Here is a 17,621-nt window from a genome sequence, read left to right as displayed (position 1 = left end):
ATTAAGAAAATCAGTATGTACAGTTCCTCACCCTACTGGAAGATCTAGGCCAAAAAAAGTGAAGATTTGTTAAGCAGGACCCCACTCTTACGTGCCCTCTGCTGCTCCCAACTGGCATTGAAATTCTCTCTTTTCAGAATGATTTATGGCTGAATGCTATCATTATAAAGCAGAACCAGACTACTTCTGTGCAAGATAATAGTCATTAGGTAGACTTTCTGACTTGATTTTTTTCGCTGTTTCATTGATTATTTTTACATTGTAATGTACAAAAATCTACTCATGTCTTTATTAGCCCAACTTGTTTCCTATGTTAATGGAAAAGATCTTTGATAACAGTTGTTATTGCTGGAATGAATGTCAGACCATGATCTGCTGTAATACATCTTTCGGAATTGCCTTCTCTAATTTTGTTAGTTTAAAAAAAAACCAAAAACAAAACCAAAAACAACCCACATAATTTAAAGAGATAAAACCTTCTGGAAGTGGATCATTGCCACTAATTAGGATAACAAGAACATAGGTATGAGTTGCTGGGGATACTGGAGTCTAAGCTTCTTTTTCTAACACAAGAAGAGGCATATTTTTCTGGAACAGTCTTCTCTTACTGAAATTCTGCTGCTTTGAGGGAAATTATTGACATTAATCTCTTTATCCATGATTCCCTTAGGAAAAATGCTGACCAGGATCCAGCAGCTCCAGATTCAGGTTCTGGGTTTGCTACAAATACCCTGTATGACCTTGAGCAAGCCACTGTTGTTCTGTGACTTAGTTTTTCCATCTGTAAAATGGCAGTAATGAGGAATCCTCTGTTTTATTGCCAGCTCTTACATTACACATATCTGCAGGAGAACTGCTCACTGAATCTCCTCTTGCCTTGGCGCCTCATCTCTAAAAAGGGAATAATAATATTTCTCTTGTCTACTTATTTTGACTACATTTTGTTCATGTTTGGATGTACTGGAAGTACTGTGGGAGTCTGCCCCAGGATGCAAACAGCACATTTCTCTTCTCTCTTACTGCAGGCAGGATACTGTTTGACCCTTGAATGTCTGCTGTGTTGTCTGTGGTGGTTTGACCTCTCAGGGAAAGCTGCTCTGTCAGTGACTGAGCTGACTGACTTGCACTGAAGCACGAGGGAGGCACTCACAGAGTGAACTGTGGTAGATAAATTGCAGGGTAACATCCTCACTATGGTCAGTAGCAGACATTTAGGGCACACAACATCTTGAATTCACACTATGTCTGCACATCAACATCTAATTACTGCCATACCTCCAGCCCCACAACTTTTGCTCAGCTAAAAACCACATCCGTGATGCTAGGAGTCCCACCTGGATCTAAAATTACATACACCCTACAAGGAGGAGACCACTAACACATTTTTATATTTGATAGCTCAATTTAAAACCAGCGTATCCTCACATGACTACTGGAGAGAGAATTAGGGTAAGCAGAGATAAAAATGTCTACAACGAGCAACCTTTTATCTTTGCTGCAGAGGTGACCTACACCATGGTGACACAGAAGATTTAATATAGTGCCCAGCTGAGGGAAGGAATTTTGCACAATATTAGATGACAGAGTTGTTCCATTGTTTAAGTACCACAGGCATTATTCGTCTGTCACGAGACTGGGGTACAAACTCACTGACTGTGCCTCTCACATCTGCCTTTGAACAAGGTTGCCTGTGTAATTATGTATGTGAAGTATGTCTGCCTCTAAACACCAAATTCATGCAGCTGAATTTTGATTAAAAAATTCCTCCCAGCCCTCCAAGCAGACACATCAGTCTTCACTGCCTACCCAGCTTAAAGTAAGACCTGATTCCACCTGGATTGATTGCATTTCAGTAGCAGGGGAGGAGTACAGACACATTTGCAGGTTCCATTCTACCATTTTTCAGCGTGCAGAAGAGCAGCTGAACTCAAGGCAACACTTGACGTTGAGCAAAAAAGGACAGACCCCCTTTAGAGATGTGAATTTCTTTCTCTTTATTATTTAAATATCCATTATTTAGTGTCTCTGCATGATCAAATTATTATTCTTTTTCAGATGTTTTTCTGGAATTCGCTGGATTCCACAATCTGCTGTTAAAATGCTGGTACAGTTAGATCAATGTGAAAAGCCAGTTTGCTCAACAGCAGTCTTCCAGGCAGAGTTACAGAATGTCAGCTGTTTGAACCCAGAGAAAATAACAGCTCTCCTCTGTTCATGTTTCCAATGGGTGCATTCAGATTATAGCTCATCAAAATGAAGATATTATGGGCAACTATCTCTCATTTTCTTGCAAGGAAGCTGGAATACCAAGAGCTGGTTGAGAAAGCAAGGGACTGAATTTTAAAAGCAGCACAGGCAGTCCTTGTTCCCATCTCCCTGCCTTGCAGCACCATCTACAGAGATGCTGTCAGAATCACACCCACTGCAAACCTCGGGAAAATCCTGGACAAACAAACCCGGCTCAGTGATTAACCTGCTCAGGAAAGTGTGAGTTTGACACCCCTAAAACCTGAAATCCTTCTGCAGCAAAATACAGGCAAGAGTATGATCAATTTTCCCAGGGGCCCCTCAATTCCCGTGCAGAGAATGCACCTCTAGCAATGACAGAGGTAACCCAGACACTTTGCTGGCTTTTTTCTCCAGAAACTTTCCTACAGAAGAACTTCTCTGGCAGAGAAGTGTTCCATCTGCAAAAGGATGGTGGCATTTTTCAGGGCAAAATGCACTTCATGGTCCATTAATCCTGAATCTGGCACAAGCTGATTGCTCAGGCTTCAAAAGAGTGCAGTATTTCACCTCCTCCGTGTATCTACTCAATTACACAAGATAAAACACGGTGGGGATTGACCTTCATCTGATCACTGGAGCATAAGGTCTGCTTGCCCTTCCCATGGCCTGGGTACCCAAACAGTGATACAAGGACAGGAGCACAGTGAAGGAGTTTCTAAGCACAGGCAAAGGAGTTTTCAGTTTAAAAGCTGGAGTTTGAAATATGTCTCTGATTAACTTGCCATTAAAAAAAAAAAAAAAAAAGGTATGCTTATCTATTCACCTCAAAATAGAATGTTCTTCTGAATATGGAGTGTTTTTTTCCACCAGAAGCCAGATCCAAATGCCACAGTAGTAACTGGAAAGTTCCCCAGCAGGCCCTGGCTGTGGGAGGAGGTGGGTGCAGGAATGTGCCAGTGCAGGCAGCATTGCTGTCTCCTGCCTCACTGGGAGCAGCAGCAGAGAACAGGCATTAAAAAGCAGATAAAAGGGCAAAGCAAGACACAGGCTCCAAACCTCGGGCAGTGGGCTTAGGCACAGGCATGCAGCAGCCCTGAACATTGCCAGGACTCACTGAGGGGGATGTAGTTAGGGATGTGTGCTGTCTTAGGAGGGGAAAACATGATCTGGGTTTTTTATGATCAGATCAAGTGCAACATTCTAATGTGGTTGTTTGCCCTTGCCATGCCTGTAGGGAGGACACACCAGGACCCAATTCCTCTGATGGCTGAACATATTCTTCTCATTTCCAGCCTATATTTATTCATTACCAGGCAGAATAGAACTACCAGCTCTTATCTGTTATGAAAACCAAACACCTTCCAAAGTCATCAGGTTAGTCCAGCACTGTCCACCTTCAGTAAATAAATCCATGTTGCCTTTTAGCCCAGTTATCTCTGCCATCATGTCTGCTATTATTCTTTCTTGCTAAATTTATCCCAAAGTCTTGTATTTTATTTGGATCAGACTTCAATCATTTTTCCTCTTTTTAAAAGCTGGAAGAATTTTTCCTGTTCTCAAATTGTGTTGTTCATACAGGGATGCTGTTACACAAGCAGATATGAAGTGCTCTTGGATGTCTGAGTCAGAAATGAGAATATTCCAGCTGAAAGGTGTCTGTAACAATCATTTAGCCCCAATCATTGTCGCATTATGATCTTGATGATTTGTTCCACTTGCATGAGGTAATTTCTGTCTCCATGCATTCATTTCCTCTGTGTACATTTCCACTACATATTATACATTTGTGTCCTGCCTCCCCCTTTCACCACCTCTCCCCCTCCTCTCCTTCCTCCCCTGCTATGTATGCCTGAAGAACATTTTGCTATTTGCTTTAATTTCTTTCGCTAGATCTACCTTAGCTTTACTTCTGGCACGTTTCCCTTTATGCCTACACTTCCTAACTTCTAAGACGTGGTTTTCTTTGATTAATCCTTTTTTCCATTCCTTCCACTCCCTTTGCTTATTCCTAATATCCACTTTGAAGTGGTTATTCACCAAGTCTGGACCCATTCCTTGCAGAGTTTTATCCCTCTATGTACAAGTCCCAAATACTTTTATAGCCCCTGTGTAAATTCCAAGCCTGCCCAACATCCAAAACTTTTTTTAAGTTGGCAAAAATCAGAAAGCAAAATATGTTAATTGCTGCTGTGTACCAAGCACATTGGGGTTCCTACTGGGTTCATGTTCTCCATCCAAATGAGATATTCCAAAAGGTTTTTTCTAAAAGATCATGGCGAGACCACTGATGGCAGGAGAAATTTCTCCTGACCTCCAGCCACAGCAGCAGTGCCAAGAGAAGCCAGGAAGGTCATTAGCTGTTCTCATAGTATAAAAACTGTTACAGTAGATTAAAAATTAGCATGAAGAAATGAAGCACACACATATATTTTAAAGCCTTTGTCAGGCAGCCAAAGTGAGAGCAGATTTCACCAGACCACGAAGAATGAAATGCGTGCGTTAGGCCTTGTGTGGCTCGAGCTTATTTCCTTGCTAAATTCCAAGTTTCAGGTCTCTCCCACTGAGGCAGAAGGGCTGCTCAAGAAAACTCCCCAAATATCTTACAATAGCAGAGGGAATTTTTCCCCCCCTATTTCTCCCGGTACAAGTTTGCCCAGGCGGTTCAATAAAACGAGATAACATTTGCAGAAAACGTGGTTGTGATTACAGTCCCTGTTCCTACCACGTGTGTAAATACTGCCTGGTTTGGGAGGGTGTTTTGAGGGCTTTAGCAAGGGAGTCTCCTGATGATCCTGGCTGTGCTGGGCCGTGGCCACTGCTGTTTCCATGGGGATTTGTCAGATGTCCCTTGGAATAAAGGCATGGGATGCACTGGAGCCTCGTGTCACATCTGCCCCACACTGGGACTGACAGAGCAGCTGGGAAAAGTCATTTCAGTCACCGTGTTGAAAAGTCTCTTCTGAAAAGTCAAACACCATATTGTTGTTTTAAATGGCTTGGGATCAGGGAAAAAAAAAAAAAAAAGCCACGTGTCATTGTTTGGAAAACAGAAAATTGTCTGGAAGCAAAGGGAATGGCCAGGAAGGGGTGGGAGGGACTCAGAAGAGGAAAACCTAATGGGATGTGGGCATGGATGAAGGGTTGGACTGGGGATGGGCTGGGGATGGACATGAAGATGGACATGGGAATGAACGTGGGGTTGATGTGGGGCTGGACATGGAGATGGATGTGAAGATGGACATGGGGCTGGACAGGGGATGGATGTGGGCATGGACTGGACAAGAACGTGAAGATGGACATGGAGATGGCCGTGGGGATGGACACGGACATTGGGATGGACATGAACACGGACATGGACACGGACATGGGGATGGACACGGACATGGGATGGACATTGGGATGGACACGGACACGGACATGGCCGTGGGGATGGACATGGACATTGGGATGGACATTGGGATGGACACGGACATGGGATGGACGTGGGGATGGACACGGACACGGACATGGACACAGACATGGCCGTGGGGATGGACACGGACATTGGGATGGACATTGGGATGGACATTGGGATGGACACGGACACGGACATGGACACGGACATTGGGATGGACATTGGGACGGACATGGACACGGACATTGGGATGGACATTGGGATGGACACGGACACGGACATGGCCGTGGGGATGGACACGGACATTGGGATGGACATTGGGATGGACATTGGGACGGACATGGACACGGACATGGACACGGACATTGGGATGGACATTGGGACGGACATGGACACGGACATGGACACGGACATTGGGATGGACGCGCGGGTGCGCGTTGCTGCCCCGGCCCCCGGAGCACCGGAACTCTGTTGTCGCGGCCGCGGTCCCGGGCGGAGCGGCGCGGGCGGGCGGCCGGAAGGCGGCGGGCGCTGCACAACGCGGAAGTGCCGGTGCGGGCCGGGGCGATGGCGGCGCCCGGCGGCCGCGGGGGCCCGGGCTGGGGGGTCCCGGTCCCGCCCAGGGGCGTCCCGGCCCCGGCCCTCTGAGCGGTCCCGCTCACGGCCCTCTGACGGGTCTCCGCCCCGACCCTCTGAGGGGCGGCCGCCGCGTCTGCCGCGGGCCCCGGGCCGGGCTCGGGCCCGGCGGGGCGGGGGGCCATGGCCACCCGGCGTCTCACGGACGCGTTCTTGTTGTTGCGGAACAACGCGGTGCAGAGCCGGCAGCTGCTGGCCGAGCAAGTGAGTAGTTTCGGCTCCTCCAGCCCTCTGAATTCACGTAGCATGGCCGCTGCGGTGAGTCTCCTCCCTTCATCCTTCTGTACTCGCCGCGCCCCGGGCTGCCGGGCGGCCGTGCCGTGCCCCGCCCTGCCCCGGCCTCTCACCCGCCCCGGTTCCCCCTTCCTCTGAGCCCTCTCCTCAATCCCCCCCGCTCCCTGGCCTTCCTCCCTCTGCCCGTCCCTCCCCACCCTGGGGATTTCTGCGTTCCCACTCCTTCACGGTAAGGGAATAGAAGAGATCTGTGTGTGCTGCTCCCTTCGCGCATAATAAATCAGTTACCGTTCTAACAGCGTCCTGTTAGCATTGCCAGGAGGGGTTTGATGCCTCCTCACCTCCAAAAAGAAGTAAATTCATAAAGCAGAACTCTTCTATTCACCTCGCTGTGGGCACTGGTAAATGCACTGGGGTAGTTTAGTCCCATCGCTTAAATTCTCCATAAGTTGCTCTGATGTTCATTGCCCTTTTTATTTATCCCGAAATACAAATAATACTCAAACACGTCTGTGAGACAGGGGAGTCAGTAGAATCTAGTGTAACTCCTCTTTCCAGAAACTACCAAAGTTACTGGCTCAGAGGAGTTTCTGTCCCTTTTTCTAGGTTTTGAGCTAGTCAGGCTGTGATGGGCTGCTTGGCAGCTCAGCTCTGCTCAGGTTTTCACACTTTCTGTTTAAACTCATCATTTATTTCTCATAGCCACCAGTAAATACCTGCTGGCAGTCTCATCACTCTAAATAGCTTCACATTAATGCATTTTTGTTGGGAAAAGCAGTGCTTCCTGTTGCTGGCAATGGTCTTTGTTCGTGGCTAACTTTATTACACCTGTGTCTAATAAACTGTGTATTAAATTGCGTTTGCAGAACAGGAAATGTCAGCAGTAATTTGTATTTTACATGTGTACTTTGGCTCTGCACTTAGTCCTTGGTAATTTTTTAATGTCACTTCTGTAGATCCTTGGGTGTTTTTAAAATATCACCTAGAAAAAGTGAATCTATTTTAAAAGTTTTATATTTTTAAAATACCACCAAAAGTAGTGATATTTTGAACTCGCTACTCCTGAGCAATGAAACTGCACTTTACTCAGCAGCCAGTGCAATAACATTTAGCACCTGCATCAAATGTTTATTTGCAGTGTTTGTTAACATTCATGGAAGGTTTTTGCTGGGCTGCTCACTCAAATGCAGTGGAGGCTCTCAGAGACTGGGAATTGTCCATCTGTGCAGGGCTGAAAGGAGTCATTTTTGGCCCTGGTGGGCATTTCAGAGTCCCACAGGAGATCTGTCTCAGCCAGAAGCGTGAGGCTGCTGGGGTGAGCTGTTTGTCTCTCCTGGGTTTCGGTGCCTGCTGCTGTCAGAGCTGCAGCTTTCTTTCCCTGGGGTGGTGCCCCAGGCAGAGCTGCTGAGTGCCAGCAGGCCAGGGTGGCAAATTCCAGCCCACAGTACTGCAGCTCCCCTTAGCTCATCTCCAGCTTTCCCCTTGAGAAATCCTTTGCTGTGAGAACTCTGGCAAGAATTTCATTCCTAAACTCAATCAAAGCAGCATCTTTAACAGTGGAGTCCTGTTCCAAAAACTTGGGGAATCTCCTAAGAGATCACCAGCTGATGCTGCTTTGTTAAACCACAAGGATTCTGTGCAGTTTTAGGTCTGACTTTGTTAATCTGGGAGTGAAATGTCCTTTTGCTCACTCATCCCCTCCCCAGTGCAAGGACTGATGAACAGAAGGTGCAGACACGTCCTTGTGTATTTTCTCAGATCCCTGCAGGGTTAATGTTCCCTGAAAGCAGAGCACAGCTCAAGTGTGTACAGAAGTGACTGAACATTTGCTTTTGCATTTTGTCCTTTGCTGTCTTTGATCCTGTGAGAACTGGGGTGCTTGTGAATAAATGTCCTACAAAAGCTTCTCTGTGCCCCCTCCACTCATAACCAAACCCAGTGGATGCTGAGTGCTGCAGTCAGACTGCCCTTGCTGTCATTCTTCACTGGATTCTATTGCAGCTTTTCTGCCTGACATTTCAGCATTTAGAAACTTCACGGTGCAATTACTTTGTAGAACAAACCAAGCTCTGCACTTGATCTCTTATGTTCTTGCTGTTTACCAAGGAACTGAAATGTTTTATTAAACGTTGGTGTATTAAGCAAAATGCTGACTTAAAATGCAATATCATGATGTATTTATTGATTAACCATGTCTTTAAAGCCAGTTTGTTTGTTCTTGGTAAACCATCATGCTTTAAAAATAAATCAGTATTTTCTCAACTGACCATGCCCTATATCTGTCCTATGTCTCTTTTTCCCCTTTTATCTTTTGCTGTCTCTAACTGGATGGGGCTGATGGGATCCACAAATCACTTCAGGAGCTGGATGAGGTATTGTTTTTCACATTTTATTCTGCCATGGTGCATCAAGCCTACAGCAGTGAGCTAAAATAGTCTTTCTTTATTCTGCTAGTTTATAGAATTTCATTGTACAGGATGAAGTGTCTGTGCACTTCGCAGTGTCTTTGTAGAAGGACAGGCTGCATAGAGAAATCAAGCATTTTGTGATGTTATAAATTGTGAATAGATAAATGTATGAACCAGTCTGACTGTGGTGGGCACCTGGGATAGAGTGACTTTGCACAGTGAAGCCATTAACTATTCTTCATGCTGTGCATAAATTATGCAAACTTTATTGATCAGGAAATAAGGTCAGGGACAAAGAAATTGCTTTCAAGAAAGAGTTGCTCAGGAAGGAAGGGAGATTGTTTTTTAAAAAGGGATGGGCTAGGGAAGCACAAAACTTTCCAGGCCTGATAAAGGAGAATTACAAATTTGGGAGAAAATAGGAAGGGAAGTGTTTGTATGAAAGCTTTCCCAAGTAATTAGTTAATGTTGTAAGTGGCATCATTGATGATCATCTGCAGTACTGCCTTGGCTATTTGTGTTTAGCATAATTTAATGATCACTAACTGAGTAATTTAACCATTTGAGATGCATGTCAGTTTGCAAGAGTTCTTCAGAATAGCATTATTTGAGAACAAGCAGTTATAATAAATGTTTTTTCTGAGATTTTCCCAAATGCAGTTTTCAAACTTGCCAGGCCCAATATGAACTGTGCTGCAACATGGGCTGTGAATTGTTGTCTGATAGAAATGTACCAACATGAGAGTTACACAAATTCTCACTGCAATGCCACCTTTCCTCCTGGAAAATGTGCTAAGAATTTATTCTAAGAGCAACTCCAAGCTTTCAGATGCTGCAGGAAGTGGGAGGGTCATTAGCACAGCACGCCAAACCAGGAGACGAGATGTTTGACCATGACCAAACACGTCTCTGAGGTTAATTTTGTGGGAAGGCATAGATGCACTTTTTCTGATGCTCAAGGAGTTGGATCTAATTAGCACAAGCTAATTTGCTGTCTCTTTTCCCTGTGCAGCTGGCTGATGACCGCATGGCCCTGGTGTCAGGGATCAGCCTGGATCCCGAGGCTGCCATCGGCGTCACGAAGCGCCTGCCTCCCAAATGGGTGGATGGGGCAGACGAGGTGAGTGCTGTGCCCTGGCACATCCAGCTGCACTTCCCATGGAGGGATTTGTTACTGTTGTCACTCACATTCTGTCAGTTTCGTAGCAGAAATAGTATTGGAAGAAAGATTCAAATAAGAATTTTAGTTTGAATTTTTGTTTGAAGCTGGTGAGGGGTGCAGTTGAATAGACCCTAAAATGGTGGAGATGAGCAGTTCAGTGTTTGAAAACAGGAAATGTTATTGTTTTCTAGCAGGAGAATTTTTCTGCCTCTGCAGTCTAGATGCCTTGCAAGTTTTGGAAATATTTGGACAAATGCAAGGGAATGATTCTGGAAGCATCCAATTGAAAACCTTTTCCCGTATTTGGAGTGTGAAGCTATTCTTGACTTTCAGAAAATCCTTTCTTTTAAATGTACACTCAGAACACTTGTTGGCTCATCAGTTTGTGTGGACAGAACCCACTGTGCAGAAAGATGCTTAGTCTCCTTTTTACTGCTATCATAATCATCCTTACAGATTTATTTTTAATTACTTGGTTGAAAGCACGGAGTTTAACTTCTGCAGTTGAGTTGAGGCTATTCAATTTCTGTCAGAGTTGAAGGTGTGACCTGAATTTTCGTTTATTTTTTTGGAAGTTGGCTAAATCTTCTTGCTGTGATGCCATATAGTTATAAAAATATTATTCCAACTTAATGAAGCACATTTGAAAGCAGCAATCTTGTCTAAGATTAATGAATAGATTTTAAAAAGCAGCAAACTCAAATTCTATTAAGAGTATTCAGTTTCTTAGTCAGCTTTTTATGTGGCTTTTAATAATATTTGGTCTGCCTTTTATGTTACAGATTTCTCTCAATGATTTTTGTCTAACATATGTCAGAACCTTTTCCCCTGAAGCATGAATTAATTCCCTTTCTTCCTGTTGGGCCTTTTGTTTTAGATTCAGTATGATATTGCCAGGGTTAAACAGAAGATGAAAGAATTAGCCAGTCTTCATGATAAACATCTAAACAGACCCACACTGGATGACAGCAGTGAAGAGGAACGGGCAATAGAAATAACAACCCAGGAGATCACACAGGTACAGAGTGCTTTGGGTCCTAAACCTCCAGTTTGGCACATCTTTAATGCATTAGGATGAGGCAGTGGTTGCTCTAAGCAAAGGATTTATTTTGTGATCAGTGTTGGAGCGAGCCAGAAGTCCTGGGCTCTGCTCTGAACTTCCCAACAAGTCACTTAAACCTCCCTGTTCTTCCCCTTACCTGTTTGATTTTCTGCTTGGAACTGGATTGGGAGATTATCAAATCAAATTTACAGTTATTTCAGAGAAATCTGTATCTGCAGATGTCTGTTCTGAGGCTTGCAGTCCAGCTAACTCTAATGAAGCAAATGTCTTTGGTCAGAGGGAGTTGTGCTACTCTGCTACCTTGTTAGCTCAAAGTTATTTGCTCATTTGTGTTCTGTTTCCATGTCTTTTTAAACATTGCAGAGGGCAAATTTTAAAAATTACTTTAAAAAATGTAGAAATCAAAATACTAGTCTTCAATGTGGCACTTTTGCAACGTGCTGTTTACAGTGTGTGCTGCTGTATGATTGAGCACTAATGGAATTGTTCTCTCAGTTATTCCACAGATGTCAGAGAGCAGTCCAGGTGTTGCAGAGCAGGTCACGAACGTGTACAGAACAAGAAGCACGTGTTCTCAGGAATGTAGTGTCTTCCTTAGCACAGTCCCTTCAGGACCTCTCCACCAACTTTAGGCATGCACAGTCTGACTATCTCAAACGTAAGCATAAGAGATGGAACAGTAATGCATGGGCCCCTCCTGTGGAAAGCACTCACTGAGCTGTGCTTATTTTCTTGGTTGGGAAAGCTGAAGCACAGAAGGGTTAAGTGATGCACATAGGGCTAACTAGAGCTTGGAACTGGAGAGTTTGTGGTTCACAGCCCACGTTCAAACTGCTTTGTTCTACTTCTTTTTCTTGTTGCTAAAGAAGAAATGTCATGGTTGAGCGTATCAACAAAACCAGATTTCATCTATCCAAAATTTTAATGCATTTTACATCTCAAATTGTGATTGCAGAGCTGCATCTGTTACACTGGTGAAGCAGCCACTGGCCTTCAGCCATGCTACCTGCTGGAGAGGGCAGGCTGTGATGGATAAAGCTCAAGAGCTAGTCTGTGATAAATTAAAATTCTGCATCCATAAACAGATTGGAAGTGCAATCATTTCTGTTTAAAAGTAAAATTTTGTTCTATTCTATTTTAAGCTGAGACAGATTTTTTAAATCTTGAAAGAAACCCACAAAAACTGTATTTTTAAATTTAACAGTGATATTTCTTCCTCCTGTGGTATAAATGGCACAGGTGGAACTGAAGATCACAGTTCAGACAAGGATTGTTCCCAAAAGAATTTCTTACAAAATAGCCTGGAGTGATCACACTTTAAGGCTCTTAACTTTCCTAATTTTTTTTGCTTCATAGAACATAACGACTTAAAAAATCACTGATTTAATTAGTCTTGCAAGTCTGGTTGAATTTGTTATGCTTTTGTTAAATAGTAAGCCTGACAGTTAAAATTTAAATATTGTGATTTATGTCATTTACTACCCAGATTTTCTTTAGACCTTACCCTGATTATAGTGTGCTTAAATATCATGCTCAAACATAGTTTGTCTTTTACAGGTATGAAAAATAGAGAAGAAAGGTCCAAACACTTCTTTGACACCTCAGTCCCACTGATGGATGATGGGGAGGATGATACACTTTATGATAGAGTAAGTTAAGATGTTATTACACAAATTCAATATGAATTGCATTTTCTCTTCTCAGATTGTAAGTATCTGAGTTATGAAATCGTTTTATGATTTTAATTATTTCCACGTCTTTCATATTAATTCAACATGTAAATCTTCTATTTCAACAGGGTTTTACAGATGACCAACTGGCATTGGTGGAGCAAAACACACTGATGGTGGAAGAGAGAGAACGAGAAATCCGCCAGATTGTGCAGTCAATCTCTGATCTCAACGAAATATTTAGGGACCTGGGAGCAATGATAGTAGAACAGGTACATGGACAGCACAGTGTTAGTGAGAAATGGGACATTCCATGTAGTGTGAAGGCTTCCAGACTCACTTTTCCTAATTTACTTCTTCCTGCTCAGGTTTTCTCTGCTTGAAATCTGCCACAAGTTGAGTTAATGAAAATTAATAAAAAAACAACTGGTGATGTGGGTTAGACTTAAAAAACATAGAAAGCCAAAGTTCACTTGGTTATTTCTCCCAGAGATCAGTTTCTGTTGAATTTGTCAGCCAAAAGCACCTGGTCTGGAATTAAGATGATTATAAGGGATGTGATGTGAGATGGTGACAGAGCTGTTATTAGGAACTGAGCAAGGAAGTTGCTTAATGAAGTCCCAACTAGTTCTGTAAAAGTTCATTGTTTACATAGCTCATGAGCTGTTTGCTGTGAGTGTTGTTAATTACTCTGCTGCTTATGATAACATTTGCTTTATGAAGTTCATTTAGGTTCAATTTGGTGCTTGTTTTCTCCATTTTATTTAGGGAACAGTTCTAGATAGAATTGACTATAATATTGAACAGTCATGTATGAAAACTGAAGAGGGTCTAAAACAACTTCATAAGGTAAGCTGATGGGATACTTAAGCCATTTTGCATATCTAATAAGCTTTTCTAATTAAATAGCTATTAAGTTATTCAGTTTTCAGTTGGACATTGTCCCTTTTAGAAGTCCCTTCTGTACAGTGTGGAATGTCCAGCTGTACTGTAGGAGGAGCTTCCCATGTAACTTCTGTTAATGTCATGCTTGATGCCTCGAGTTGATTTCTTAAAAGACTTTCTGGGCATCCAACCAATGTGCTTTGATATTTATATTGCTGACCTGGTGGGACCTGTCTGCAATTCCTTCTCTCTTTGAAAAGCCAGGCACTTGGGAATAGGGCTGGTTATTGGGTACCTCACTGCAGATTTTAGTTTGAAAACATTATCTCAATCATGTGAGCAGAAAAAATAATTATTAATGTTTTCTCTTACCATCTGACACTTGTTAGATGTTAGGTCCAACCTCTTGCTTTAATGTGAAGCTTTTACTATGAACACCTGAAAAGTTTTAAAAACGTAGATTTCAGGAGATCAGAGTTTTGTGGTCATTTTGTTTCGGTTTTATTTTGAAGGCTTATTAATTAAAAACAAAATACAAGCTTTGTTTTGTTTAGCTTCTATTAATAGACTTTCATTTGGCTTTTGGAGAGTTTCCTCTATGTTATATGCTGTTAATTCCCCTGCAAAAAGGAAGAGAGGGATGAGAAAATATGGTTAGAAGAAAGAAGGAATGAAGCAGAAAACTTGAGAACCAACTCAAAAATAAAGCTTTCAGTTGTAATTGAAATTAAATGAAAATACAGCTGACAAGGTACAACAAATGTGCCTATTAAAAAAGGAATTTTGTTGTGAATTTTAATGTCCTTCAAACACGATACAGGAATATTATCTCAGCAAACTGAGTCTTTAACATGGGTGGATGTGACTTCAGTGCACATTTACCTTCCCTGGAGCTTCTGGTGCAGATCAGAGTTATTTTGTGGGAATTGCCTGCAATATATTACACTTACACTAAACAAGAGTCTGTACTTCAGCCTTGCAGAAATCTAATTATTAACTCTTTCCTCTCTGTTTTACAGGCAGAGCAATATCAAAAGAAGAATCGGAAGATGCTCGTTATTTTAATTTTGTTTGTTATAGTAATTGTCCTTATTGTTGTTCTTATTGGTGTAAAGTCACACTAGGTTTCGCTTCATTTTCTCATTTTTGGAGTTTCTGTGAACTTTTTTCCCAATGTGAATGGATGGACCTGCACTCCAGAAAGCTGCCTTTGAATGTATGAGCCCTTGTGGTACAACGTCTGTGCAATGTTTCTGTAGAATTCTTCAAAGTACAAGTTTGGTGGTCTGTGAGGTGTTTGTAAGGATTTTATGGAAAATGTCAGGAAATTTGATCCTCCCATACAAAAAAATTTGGTGCTCTATGCAGAGGTATTTTGAAACACAGTGCTTAAGAATAATTAAAAATTGAAGTTTACCAGTTACTACAGTAATTAGTGTGTTACTGTGAACAAAAATATGTTGTCTTCTGTATTCTTATGTCATACTTGTTACAGGCTTCAAGTTTAAACCATGTTACTGATTCAATGGGACTGGATATCAAAAATTGATCTTGATGTAAAATTTGTTGAGACACAAAATTGTTTGATTGAATGCCCATTCTTCCAGACTCAAAAACTCCAAAGAGCTGGATAGGCAGCTAAAAAGAAAAACTTTTAGTAATCAGAACATAATCCAACCCCTGTGATCTTAATTTAGATACTACACCATTACTAAGAATCAGTGGTACTTGATCTTGTAAATAACAAGATGTAATCACTGGCATAATTTAACATGTTTAGTTAATTAAAATTTTTTCTGAGCTTGAGTAATCATGGGAATGATTTTCCTTCATTGGGATGATCATATATTTTTTTCATGCATTATTTTTTTAGCTAAAGTACAGACATTACATTAAAGCAGTGAAGTTAAGCTGAAAAAAATGGAGTAGAAACCCAAAAAGAGAATCTCTCTGGCCTGCTGCAGTGGGTCTTGGATGTTTCATACTGTAGCTGCTGTATAAGTTGTTTATTTTACAATGCATTTGTCCATATGGATTATGATTTTTGTATAAGGAGTAGCTTCACTACAGTAGATACTACATCCATTTTCCCTGACAGAAAATTCTCTTTCAGATGTCTGCCTGGGAGAGGACGTGTTTGTGGTCTTTTACTGACCATGAGAGGTGTCATGCAAGTGACATGTTAGAAGGCCTTCAGTAGAGAATTTGGGGTTTTCACTGCTTTTTTCAGTGGAAAACTTTGCTGCAGGCCGTACAACAGAAATTAAGGCAACATATAAGTAATAGAATACTCTTAATTTAATTCAGGCCTGAAGTGTTGTGCAATTGTAGAGGCCTTGTCTTAATATTTTTAATATTGCTTTTTATATGTTTGGTTGTTTTTTTATTTCCCCAAAGGGACTGTAACTTCCTTCATTCTTTGACTGATACAAGTGCTCCCCGTAGAGCTGCAGAGATGCTCTGCTCCAAGCCCCAGAAGTGCAGTTTCAAAACACTATGATACTGAAGTTGCATCTGTTGCCTGCCCTGAGTTTCTTCACTCTGTGCTAAAGAGGATGTGAGACGTGGCTTTAAACTGACCATTTTCAGGGATGGACCTAAAGCAAAGACTGCAAAAACATGAAAGCCTTGGCTTTTTGTGGGGCTTATGAAAAGCTTTGTACCACTCTTGTTACCTCTAGAGAAAGGGGATGTTGAACCACCAAAACTGCCAGTTCAAACTCTTCATGGAATTCATGAAGTAAATTGGTGAAAGGAAGAATGAGGCTTGTGTTGGGTGTGCAGCTCCCCTGTTCTGGTGATAGATCTTTCAATGATCGTGGGTAAAACTACTGTCTCCCTCATGCTGTCTGCATCACTTGGTGTGAAGCAGCAAATGGCTATAATTTAATATACTGTATTTGCAACTTTCTCTCTAACATGAGATCGTGTTATTTATTTCTGTCTTGACCGGTGCTTTTGACATTTTATCATGGCAGATGGTTTCAAAGAAGTAATAAAACACTTCCAACCTAATTGGGCAATTATTCTTTTTTTTTTTTTAATTTAAATTATAAACTGAAATATGCTTTTGTGATGTTAACATGTTCCTGTTCTTCATAATAAATGAAAGTGGCAGTGATGTGAAATACCTTTTTTTTTTAAAAAAAAGTAGCTTTCTATCGCACAATGTCATTTGCATTGTCAAGAGCTATTTCCCATGAGTTAAGCCCACTGTCTACCTATTTTCTACCCAAATTCTGTACAGGGAAATGCATTTTTAATGAGGTTAAACTCAAGTGTCCTATGTAACTTGAGCTGGAATTTATTGAAGCTTGAATCTGTTGAGGAAGAAAACTCGGGACAGGCTGGATTCTAAATAATTGCTGGTGTGTGGCTTATTCTGAGTCAGTCTGAATAACTGTCAGCAGTTCAACCAAACCTGATGCTGTGCTTGTGGGAGTGTCCCCACAAAAGGGGATCTGTCCATGCCTTTGGGCAATGAAAGCCCAGAAAAGCCACAGCAGCTGCTGCCTCCTCAGGTGTTCCAGGAGCTGCCTGAGCCTCCTGCCTTCGCTTCTGCCCAGCCCTGGAAATCTCTGTGCTGCTGCAGCCAGAGCTGGGACCCTCTCTCAGCCTGGGGCTTCTTCATGGCTGCTGGATTCTTCTCAGCCTGTATGGAAGCTCAGATTCCTTACAAAAGAATAGAACAGCATTGCTAAAGCAACTCCCAGGGATTTGTGTCTGCTCACCTGGTGGGAATGGCCTGGAAAGCTGTTGGCTAGGACACAGTTTCTCCATTAAAATGCATGTGAGCGTGCAAGAAATGAGCTACAGCTTGTTAACAGAAATTAATTACATGCCAAAAGGACAGTATTAAAAGCACTGTAATAGCAAATTTATTTTTACTGCAAGTTTTCTCTAGCAACTGAAAACTAATGTGGAAGAATTGCTGGATTTT

The 17,621-nt window shown here is 42.2% G+C and overlaps 1 protein-coding gene across 3 annotated transcripts; it reads left to right on the top strand.

Moving 5' to 3' along the window:
- The first annotated feature begins 6,200 nt into the window (after positions 1–6,200).
- Positions 6,201–16,802, top strand: STX16 (syntaxin 16). 3 transcript variants are annotated; one of them, XM_053958610.1, is made up of 8 exons: positions 6,201–6,463; positions 9,914–10,021; positions 10,941–11,081; positions 11,622–11,784; positions 12,684–12,775; positions 12,925–13,068; positions 13,565–13,645; positions 14,701–16,802. In XM_053958610.1, the coding sequence occupies exons 1-8, from the start codon at positions 6,383–6,385 to the stop codon at positions 14,803–14,805; spliced, it is 915 nt and encodes a 304-aa protein (XP_053814585.1). In that variant the 5' UTR covers positions 6,201–6,382; the 3' UTR covers positions 14,806–16,802. The 3 variants fall into 3 exon arrangements, with proteins under 3 accessions (XP_053814585.1, XP_053814584.1, XP_053814586.1); XM_053958609.1 differs by having other exon boundaries at positions 6,201–6,517; XM_053958611.1 differs by lacking the exon at positions 6,201–6,463 and adding an exon at positions 8,847–8,865.
- The last annotated feature ends 819 nt before the right edge of the window (positions 16,803–17,621 follow it).

The sequence above is a fragment of the Vidua chalybeata genome, chromosome 17, assembly GCF_026979565.1.
Source record: "Vidua chalybeata isolate OUT-0048 chromosome 17, bVidCha1 merged haplotype, whole genome shotgun sequence".
Taxonomy (NCBI): Eukaryota; Metazoa; Chordata; class Aves; order Passeriformes; family Viduidae; genus Vidua; species Vidua chalybeata.
Note: the sequence above shows the minus strand (reverse complement) of the source record. Positions and strands in the feature narration are given on the sequence as shown.